Source organism: Pelecanus crispus, chromosome 5 (assembly GCF_030463565.1).
Source record: "Pelecanus crispus isolate bPelCri1 chromosome 5, bPelCri1.pri, whole genome shotgun sequence".
Taxonomy (NCBI): Eukaryota; Metazoa; Chordata; class Aves; order Pelecaniformes; family Pelecanidae; genus Pelecanus; species Pelecanus crispus.
This window is the reverse complement of record NC_134647.1, coordinates 51,975,202-51,985,975: the sequence shown is the minus strand read 5'-3', so window position 1 is coordinate 51,985,975 and position 10,774 is coordinate 51,975,202. Positions and strand designations below refer to the sequence as shown.

The 10,774-nt window shown below is 53.1% G+C and overlaps 1 protein-coding gene across 1 annotated transcript; it reads left to right on the top strand.

The window, feature by feature from the left end:
• The first annotated feature begins 5,662 nt into the window (after positions 1 to 5,662).
• On the top strand, positions 5,663 to 6,062 carry KIAA0040 (KIAA0040 ortholog). The gene has a single exon (XM_009484884.2). It carries the CDS (start codon positions 5,702 to 5,704, stop codon positions 6,032 to 6,034), a length of 333 nt encoding a protein of 110 aa, XP_009483159.1. The 5' UTR covers positions 5,663 to 5,701; the 3' UTR covers positions 6,035 to 6,062.
• The last annotated feature ends 4,712 nt before the right edge of the window (positions 6,063 to 10,774 follow it).

Genomic DNA, 10,774 nt, shown 5'->3' with positions numbered 1-10,774 from the left:
GGGGCAAGCGCTGGCAGAGCCGGGTGGGGACAGTGGCACTTAAATGGCGGTGAGGAGCAACCACTTCTCGGGACATTTGGCAGAAGGCGGCCTGCCCAGCACCAGGGGTTTCGGAAGCTAGAGGTAAGGCTGCGCCAACAGATTTTGCTGTTACTTCCCCCCCTGGAGAGCCGCAGGGGTGGCCCAGGTGGATCTGCAGCCCCCGGAGCCTCCTGTAACCAAAACCGTCTTCGATCCACCCCAGGGAGGGCCACGGCTGGGCTGGGTGGGGGCTGCCTGGCAGCCCCCGGGAGGCAGCGCTGCCTGTACCACGCTGCAAAGGAGACCGAGATGGCTCAGAAGAGCTCCCGGTGCTGTCAGGGGTGACATCGGTGCTTTTCTAAAAGCAAAGCTGGACTTTGGGCCAGGAGTTGCACCAATCCCAGGGCCAATGGCAGCCGCCTGTGTGCAGATGGTGATGGCAGAGTGGGCTCCAGGCAGCAGCTTGCGAAATAGTTTCACTTTAACCCTGTTATCCAACATTCATATCAGTAGCTTTCCAAATCGCACCCTTTAGGGGATGAAAGTATCTACGCGCGGCTTCTGGCTGGAAGGTTTGATGGCAGTGGGAATAAGATGAAGCTTTAGTTGGTTTTGTTTGCTGGGTGGTGGCTTTTGGTGTTTGTTTTTTAACATTTGAGGAAGGTCTCTGGAGCCTGCTGCGAGTTCTAGGAGACCAGCGGCAAAACTCTTATTATTCACCATTTCCAAAACAGTAACGTGCAATCTCAGCTAAGGAAACTGCTCACCCTCAGTGTCAGGTTTCATCCAGTTTTCCCTTAAGTCTGCAGGTGCAGATGGGAAAATAGATGTCACTGGTGTGTGCGTGCAGAGCTGTGTCTGTGCTCGTTGTATCAGAGAGCTCGCAGGCTCTGAGACGTTAGCCTCTCCTAGCCTGACCCACAGCTATTGTTGCCGGTGGAAAGTGGGTATAAAGGTGATAGAAAGCTAATAACAGAAGGAAATTATTGAGTTTAATATTGTGAGTCACGCTTTGCACCACTTAGCATCAATTGCATGAAGTGAGGTCTCGGCAGAAGTGAGGTCTCATCTGCACTGAGGAAATGGGGACGGCTGCAGGTCAGATGCTTTCACGTCACCTCTGCAAGTCCTGAGTTGCAGCCAGACACTGAGCGCAAGGGAGTTCAAATAACCTAGAAGTACTCGGGGGCCAAACCTCCTAGGTCATGGGCTGTAGGTCAGTCGTCCTCCGGAGCTGCCGCCGCTCTCAACATGGATGTAGGGAAAAGCACCTTAGAGTGGCCCCATTCCCACCTGAGCCAGGCTGTGTGTCAGCTGCGAGGAGCCCGTCAAGCTTTATTAGGCTGGAGAGGACTTCACACAGACATAAGAGCCTGTTAGAGTTGAGCCTAAAGGACTTGCAAGATCGAGTCCTAAAACATCTCCAACTCTCCCCCCTCTGCTATGGTGACCCTGCGTACCAGTTTCCAGCACTTTGCCCCCTGTTTCCAGCAAACTGCAACTTTTCTGCAAATGCTACCTCCATGCCCAGCTGCTGCAGTTGCTCTGCAGCGTGCAGGATGTGGGCAAGCCAGTATTGCCAAGGCAACCCCTCTGTTTTGATTTCCCCATGCTCAGCCAGGCAAGACATGCGCGCCAATGGTTTGTGGTGCCATCCCAAGCGGGCCCTCAAAAGGCGTTTGTTTTCCACCCACGGTCGCCCGTAACTCTGGAGGAGTGGCAGATGCTCCCCACCCTTGAAAACCGGCTCCTTTGGAGCCAACACAGATTAAAGAACCTTATGTTAGACGCCCAACTTCGATTAAAACTTACACAAGCTGCACAAACCCCAGCCATGCAGAGCTGCCATCAGACAGAGCTGTCCATCCCTAGCCGCAGGATTTCCTGAGCAAGTTACCATGTCAGCTTTCCCCTGACTGGCACCGGCTACCAAAAAACAAAGAGGCCTTTAACAGGGTGTTTAGCGGCCCTTCCTGAGATGCTGCCCTGTCTCCCAGTGCCTCCCTGGCCTCATTTTTTGGTCCCATACCTTGACCCAAAAAACCAGCCGATCTCCCAGCTGCAGCTCCATGTGCATGGAGCACCCGGTTCACACCCATGGTGGACCCCGGCACAGCTCTTCCCATTCATCCCCTCTCTAAGGGGAGATGTTGCTGTCACACTAAATTGAGCAGCAGCACGGATTTTTACTAAACGCAGCTCCTCGCTGCGTACACAGGCTTTCAGCTGGCAATGGATGGCCTTGGGTAACCCCTCTGCCCTGGGAGTTATGGCTCAAAAGGCACCAGTTTTTCTACTTTCCCCTCCCCTTTTTTTTTCTTTTTATATTAAACTGAAGAACCCCTTTATTTAGCGCACAGACATCCCTTCATCTGCAAAACAAAAGGCAATGCATGCACCAAAAAGAAAAGGCATTTGAAAACCAGCTGCATAGCTGTGCTGAAAGGTGGCCCTGGGGTTTCAGCGCTGCTTGCTCAGGGCAGTGGCAGGTTCCTCTGCCTTCCCCTTGCAAGGGATGCTCGGCCGCATCCCTGCAGCTCTGGGCTTGCCCAGCACGGCTGCATGAACCCAGCTGGGCACTTCCCAGGAACTCGCAGTGAGGGCCTCTGCGGCGCATTCAGCTCCGGTTTAAAGTGGAAACATTTCAAAGGGCTCTGTTTTGTTTTGTTTTGTTTTTTTTCTTTCTTTTTTTTTCTCTGCGAACAATTAATTACAAGTTTAAGAGGAAGTTCCAGCCCTCCTTCCCTCCCCAGAAATTTAGAGGCAACACATATAAAGCAGCACAGCACAGAAATAAAATTGTACATCCTGTTTTGTCTGAAATTAAGGCGGTTGTTGTTTTGGGGTTGGTTTTTTTACTTCTTTTTTGGAGTGAAGTGTATCATAGGCATTCCTGCCTGGATAATGAGCTGTCAGGATATTTATGGATAAATGGCAAACCTGCTTCACACAGATGATTCAGGCCAAGGAAAAGCTGCTCTGTTTAGTTGTGTTGCAGTTTAACCTTTACTACAGCTGTCCTAAAAAAAGGTTTCAGTGAGGATGAAGGAGCAGCTTTAAGAAGTGGCTCTCACTGCTTTCCCCCTTGCCCTTGTAATGCCTGTGGGCAGCAGATAGCAGGGACCGGCAAGCAAGAGAGCCTTTAGCTCATCTCCCTTGTGAGCAAAGGCAGATCTGTAATGCTAACTGCCGGCTCTAGGCAGGGGGACGGAAGGGGATGGATGGGATTTCAGTCTCCGAGCCCTCCTTGATAGCCCGTGATTTCTCAGGTGAGGATGGTGGTGATATCCCTGTCCCTGCTGGGTAGGGGAATGAGGCAATGCAGGGAGCAGCTGGTTTCCCAAGGCTGGGAAGCTGCTCAGCAGCAGAGGTGGGGTGCAAAAGGCTCTTCTGCCTCTTGCAGCACCATCCCTCCCTCCTGGGTGCATACCTGGTATCACCACCGTCCTGCTTGTCTACCTCCAAAAAAACCCCACCATATATATATATATATCTATTTATTTATTTTAATTCCCCTTCCAGCAAGCAGAAACTGAAAGATGCAGCAGACTGGACAAAAATCCAGCAGTAAAACATTAGCTACAAATGTCTGTCTTTAGCCAAAGCCCAAACCACCTGCCACAGCTCTGTGTTTCATTTGGTAAATCTCAAGTGGGAGTTTTTCAGAAAGGCACCCACAGAAATTTGTACATCCTTTTTCATCACATTTCCCACGTGTATGTTCAAAAGAGAAACCACCAGCTAATTGTGGCCAGCTCAGCTACGGTCTCACACAGATCAAAACAATGAATTCACAGCGGTCAATCTGTTTCTGCACAGGGCAGGGAGGATAAACCCTTCTCTTTACATATGATCTGAGCGCTTGTGAAGTCCCAGGTTGAGACCTCAGAATCTACACTGAAGGATTTGGTTTTTGGGGTCTTAGCAATCAGGTACAAAAAACAGTAGCTGGGGGTGGCTGGTGAAACAAGACCCCCCACAGGTTTGTAGGTCCCAGGACAGTGTTTCTGAAGGCAGGTTTTGCCTTGGGAGCCACCTTTTCAGGGGCTGCCTGCCAGCTCCCACCTCAGCAGGGCAGCCCCGCTTCCTCCCTGGGGCACTGGCAGCAGCATGAGGGCTATGGTTGGGGTTGCATGGGACTCATGGTTTCTTTTTTGGGCAAGGCAGACAGCTTTGCTGTTCATTAGGAGGTAGGGTGTTCGTTAGGACACCAAAGCGAAGCTGGAGGATGCACAGTGGCGCCGGAGCATCCTTTTGCTTAGGATGGGCCCAGCTCCCAAAACGCTCGGTCCAAGAGAGCCATCCCTTAGCAGGTGCCACAACAGCAATAAATGCAATTCAAAGCAAGGAACGGTAGCACTATAGATAAGGAGGTTTTAACCGAAACCAGCCTGGGTCCCCTTCCTGTTCTACCTAGAGGCACCCGGGCTCTGTGAGAGCTGCCAGAGGGAGAGGCAAGGAGTCAGTGGTCACAAGGGTACAAATGGAGCAACCCCTCCGGGGCACCTTCGGAGTTCAGGCTGTACCTCTTAAATTTTTGTTACGTGGAAGTGTTGGCTTTTCTTTTACTGCACTCCCGAGGGACAGGAAAGCCTTACGTCAGGCTGCAGAAATGCTCCTCGGCCCTACCCAGCCCTTGGAGCAATTCCCAGGTGAGGCACGGCAGAGGCTCCTCCATCCCCAGCCAACCTTCATCCTCCCCCACCACCGCCTTTGCGGTCAGCCCTAGGTGCACAGAGGTGGCCATGGGTGCAGGGCTGCTTGCTGGGGTCCACCTGCCTGACCACCGCCTGCGAGTCCCACTGACCATAGCCCCCATCAAAAATTCAGGTGGTTTAACCACAGCCCCACTCCAAACATGCTGACAGTGCCCTGGGTGCCAGAGCGGCAGGACTGGACCCCAGCACGATGCCTGGGACAGGCACACCTTGCCTCTGCGCTGCCCGGACGCAGGGCAGTGCCCTGCCTGCAGCAGCTTGGCTGCCTGTCCTGGGACATGCCTGCTGCATGACCCACGGCAGACCATGAGAAACAGTCTGTCTAAACCAGACACCCCTTCCCAGGGTGGGTCAGGGGTAAGGAGAGACCCATGACATCTTGAGTCCCAGCTCTGATGGCAGCAGTACCACTCTCTGCAGTGGTCCCTTGCCCAGACCAGGCAAGTCCCTTCCTAGACAGTAAAGCTCTCCCTGCAGATGACTTCTCCTCTGCTAAGAAATAAGCCCTACAAAGGGCTGTAAAGTCTCCACGCTCTGGCTGCCAAGCAAGGGTTGAGATGTATGTCCGGGGCGGGGGCAGGATTTGTGCTTGGCCAGATGCCAAGGCAAGTAGGGATGCCCAGCCAAAGCCCTCCTTGCCCATCACCACCACCAGGAACAAACCCCAGGAGAGGTTGTGAGGCCGTGTTTCTCAGATAGGGACACCCAAAGGGACATGGCCAGTAGCATGGCCTGGTCCTCTGTGGCAGCAGACTTCTCACGCTGCTGAGGCTTTGGCTGTGCTGGCAGCTCCATGGAGAAAATTGCTGAGGGAGAAGGCACCTGATCCATGTGGTTTCCTGTCTCTGCAGGCACCATCCAAGGACACTTGTGGAGCCCATTAGCTGCTTACAGGAGCTGAACATATCCCAAGGGGCCTTCAGACAGAGGAAGCAGCACAGGCAGCCGGCCCAGAAACTAACATGGAGCAGAAGATCAGCTCTTTCTTTAATTCCATCTTAGAGCTCATCCGTACCAAGCATGAGGAAGGTGTCTTCAACACTGTCTGCCTGGCTGTGCTGATGGGTCTGCCCTTCGTTGTGCTCACTGCGTTCATTTTCATCTGCTGCCACTGCTGCTTCTGCAGCCGGAGGGGAGAAAGCGGGAAGAAAGGTGGCAGCAGCAGCAAGGGGCAGCTGCACACCGAGAGGAACAAAAAGAAAAAGAAGAAGAAGAAGAAGGATGAAGAGGACCTGTGGATCTCTGCTCAGCCCAAGCTGCTCTTGCTGGACAAGAGACCATCCTTGCCCATCTAGCAGACAGGAGGGCGTTCAGGCCCTCCCCTTTGAGATGCCACCAGTCCTTTCAGCTGTGCGCTATGAGGGGCAAGGAGATGCCAAAGCTGCTGCCACTTTATGGTGACTTTCAAAAAAAGGCTGAGCCCAGCACGTTGAAGGGCCAGCAGAGAGCAAGGCAGTCGGGCACAGGTTTATGCAAGCCCCTTTTCCCCCACCATGAGAGCGTGCCCAAGGGCAGAAACCCCTGCAAAGGACAGGCATGCACATGGACACGCGCGCTGCTGAGCACGCAAGGGTGCCCTGCCACTGGGCTGTATATACCTCCTGCCATGAGCACAATGCACACGTACCGGGCTGGCATGCAGCAGACTGGGTGCAAGGCTCTCCCTCTGCACTCATGTGCAAGCACACATGCTGTTGCACGGCCAAGGGTGCGCAGAACCACATGCACTCGAAGACCGAGCCGGCTACACGCTCCCCCTGCACAAACGTGGACAGCCTCATGCAAAGCAAGCACAGGCATGCTCATTTGCTTGCCCTGCCACAGAGGTGGCACAACTTTATTGTCTAGGCTCTGTCCAAACCCAGCTCATGTTGGAGATGCAAAAAAAACCCGAGCGCAGAGTTACCCCACAGCAAAAAGATGTGCCATCTCCCTGGCCACCCAACCAAAGGCAACTGAGAGCATCTGAACACAGGTGCCCTCAGCCCAACCTTAGCGACCTCAAGACGCCATCTTAAGCAGCAAAGCAGAAGGATGCATTGTCACCCAGGCTAGAGGCAGGGAGGAGAGAGAAGGCTGCAAGACCGGCCCTTTTGCACCAGCACTTAAAGGTCTTCCTTGAAAGACTGTTTTATACAAGCTTGCCTTTAGAGAGCCCACCATGCTACTGCAAGAGCGGAAATGCAAGCCGAGGCTGTGTAAAGGCTTGGCCATGGGCATTAGAGTTATTTATTGAATGACTACTAAAGAAGAGCAGGACCAAAGGCCCCTCTGTTGTGGGGCTAGACACACCAAAGCAGTATTGGAGCAGCAGACACACTTTCTTGGCACGCTCGGCCATCCCCACTCCCTGCAGCCCTTGTGCCACGCATAAGACACACACAGACCCACGAGCACGCACTGCTGCCAGCTGATGCCACGCAGGCAGCTCTCTATGCCACGCAGAGGGATTCTGTACGGCTGTCAAGCCCAGCTGGCTCTGGGATTTGGGATGTGCTGTAGGAGCAGGGGGGGAGTAAAGTTCATGCCCACAGTCCTCCTTTACCCATCATACAGCTGGATCCTGCATCCCTCTCCATCCTCATCTCCCTTGGACGTGCGATGGCTCAGCTAGGCACAGCAGCTAACGAGACCACACACAGCTCTCACCCCTACTCTAGTTTTGACCCTCTGCTCGTCCTACACCTGCATGCTCAGCCTACCTCCTGAGGAGCTGGGGGTCTCCTCTGCCACCCACTCCCTGCCCCCCCCAGGCTCTGTCTCCCCCAGCTTGTTCTGCCAGCAAGGGATGCATACGTGTGATGAGAAGCCCTGTCACATCTGGTTTTTGCCATGCATCTGTACACTGGATGTTTTCCTCCAACTTTCTTCCACTTCTTAAGCTGCTGGAGTAAATCGGAGCTGCCAGCCAGAGCCAGACATCTGGGGGACAAGCAGCCAAACCCACGTGGGCAAGCCTGGACCTGGACATTGCTGCCGGACATGACCACTTCCAGCCCAGGCAAGGGCAATGCCGTCTTCCCCCAGTTCCTGGGGCACACACTGGCTTGGGGGCAAAGCCACTGGTTAGAAGCTGCTGCTTGTGCCACCCAGTCCCAGCACAGCCTGTTTTGTCTGACTCGGACAGGGCGGTGATGTTAACATCACATCATGGGGTTTGGCTGCGTGCGGCTGTGCTGGTAACAGCCAGGAGGCCAGGCTCCTCCTCACACAGCCCTTTAAATTGACCCCATATGTGCTTATTTTCCAGCTTGCTTTGTTAGCATTGAAATAAGTGACTCCCTTCTCCTCCAAAACAGGAAGCAACATATCATGCTATAAAAAATTAGGATTTGCCACACCTAATCCTAGAGAGTAACATGCAGGAATAGCTCTGGTCTTTGTCCCAAACCCCCAGTTAGCTAGGACCCTGGAGAACCAGCACTGTACTTGTATTATCCCTTCTTCCTTCCCTCCTTTCTCCCATCCAGGTACTTTTCCCAGCCCTCCTGCCTCCAAGCTCACCAGGTGGGCAAAGCAGCCTCCTCCCTCGGGCAGGAGAGCTGCCCACGCAGGTGCTCCTGCTGCAATCCAGAGGCACCAACAGCCCTGGAGAAAGGGCGGTGCTGCCTGGAGGAATCAGAAAAAGAAATCAGAGCAAAGGGAAACACGATGGGAGGCCAGAGGCTTACCCAAACAAGCAGGGGCAAGGAGACAGCCAGCTCCAGCAGAGTACAGCCTACCTACTGCGGAGCTGCTGGGCTTTGCATGGCTCCCTGCAAGAAGGTCCTTCTCCAGAAAGGTTAGTGAGTAATGTTTCAGGTGAGGGCACCTAATTCCTACAAAAACCAGAGAGCTGTCAAGAAAAGTCTGCGTTGTGTCACACACAACATCTCGGATCCAGGACTTTGGGAGTTCAGAGCCAGGTCTGACTTCCAAGGGCTCCCTAAAATCATCATTCAAACCACCCCTGGGCTGGGCAGGGAGGGATGAGGATACAACCCTGCCCTGATCCATCCAACCACTGGATGGTCTGAGCCTCTGCACCCCAGAAAGCACAGGGGCTGACTTGGGGCTGCTGATTTAGCCAAACCATCCACTGAATCAGCTGCTTCTTGAGACAAAAGCAAAAGAACAGCAACAGCCTGAGGTGCAGCAGGACCTGTCACCCATCAGTCAGGCAGCAGCAACCCTGCAGCACCCACACTAACAACGTGTCAGGAGATGCATGGTACAGAAACTTGACTGCATAGGTCCCTGCTCTCCAGACACCTCTGCACTGCTTCCACACAACTGCATTTCAGTATCAACCTTTTCAGTCCATGCAATGGGGCGGGGGGAAATGGGACACGGGACTGTCAACACGGACCAATTTTTTTGCAATGTTTCTTTTTTAAAACAAAAATACATGACTTTCAAACTGCAAACAACTGCTGTGTCTCTAGCTCTCAGTCGTGTGTTTATTTTCCTGGGGAAATCTTTCTTGTATCTGCATCCTGGCCCTAGATAAGACACGGGAGAGATCTCAGCGGGCAGAGGCTGTGCAGCCTCTGCCTGCAGCCAGCTGTGCAGCTTGGAGAGATGTTTTCTTAAAGAAACAGCTTAGCTTAATCAAGTTTAAATGGCCTTGCCTTGTTAATGAACACAGTCAAGCGCCTCCCCCCAAGGGCAAAAAGTAGTGGGAATAAGAAAAGCAGCGTTTCTGCACTGCAGGAGGTGGGCTGCAGAGGGGTTTTTCCTTGCAGAGGGTCAGCAGCATGGACTGGTTAACCCCAGTTGGTTTTGATCAGCCAGGTATTTCACGGCGTCTGCAGCTTTTCGCAGCCATCTGCCTTGGGCACATCACAGGACCAGGTGCACACCTCTGTTGGCCAGAGCCTTTCCAAATCGTGCACCACTGAGCTCTCCCCTCCATGAGGACAAAAATAAATCTGGCTCTCACCTGGACGATGCATCAAGCTGCACCTTGCCCACAGAGCTGAGGCTCTGGAAGAGTAATGGTAAGAGGCATGCAGGACCACAGCAACAAGCAGCTAGAAACGGCAGACACACACTTTTGAGGGGAAGCAATGAGCCGTGCACACCTTGCTTCTCTCCAGATGGCAGACCTGCACACCATATTCACAGCCAGGCATTCTTGGGTAGCGTGGGCTGCAGAGAGACGGGGAGGTTTCTGGGTCCCAGGTTAGAAACAGGCAGGGGTTGAGGTCAAGTTGAGCATCCTGGAGCAGTCCAGGGATTGAGGGGATGCAAAAATTGTCCACACAGGTCCCTGAAACTCCACTAGGAGGGGAGAATCTGATCTTTACTGACTATTCCTCTATTTATTCAGCCAACAAACCTAGAGCAGTGACCAGAAGTAACATTGCTGCTTTCCAAGCAAGTGGCCAGTGCAGTAAGACTCTCCTGTCATCCCTCTGAATTACACTATTCAGAGTGCAACATCTTTGGGAAGAGGCATGCCTTCTCCCTCCTCCTGGGTAAGTGCTGGGACAGTGGGGAGGTGGGTGAGGAATCTGCCACCTCTCCCCCTGCAGCAGCATTTTGCTGGGGTCCCCCGCAGCAGCACTGGCCGTGCTGCACCCCAGACATATCACAACAGATACGTCCTTGCTCCTGGGGCCCAGTAATGGGACAGTCCCCATCAACACCATGATGCCACGGCAGAGAAGATCCTTCTGGTGTTCAAATTCTGCCCCTGGGCATGTTGCAAACCTTACTGACTATACAAGGCAGAGGTTTCAAGAATCTGTTTTGGCCTTACAGCATCACTGTTACAGGGCTGGGTATAGCAAATAGCATATATATAGCAAAACAAGGGTAGGAAGAGGATGTGAAATTTTTATGGGACTACCCCAACCAGCCTGAGCCTTGAAACCAGAAGAGCCAGTTCCTGAAGGCAAACAAAACACATTAGCTGAGCAGTCCCAACTTCTAAAGCTGTAGCACAGGCTCTGGTTAACCCCAAAAAGGTCTTTCCTAGAGGTCAGCTGGATACAGGGAAGTTTCTCCTGCACTAGCATGAAGAGATGATGCCATCCTGTGGCTGTTCGGAA

Bases quoted from the DNA above. Each gene is read 5' to 3' on its own strand.
- KIAA0040 (XM_009484884.2), top strand. From the start codon at position 5,702: ATGGAGCAGAAGATCAGCTCTTTCTTTAATTCCATCTTAGAGCTCATC.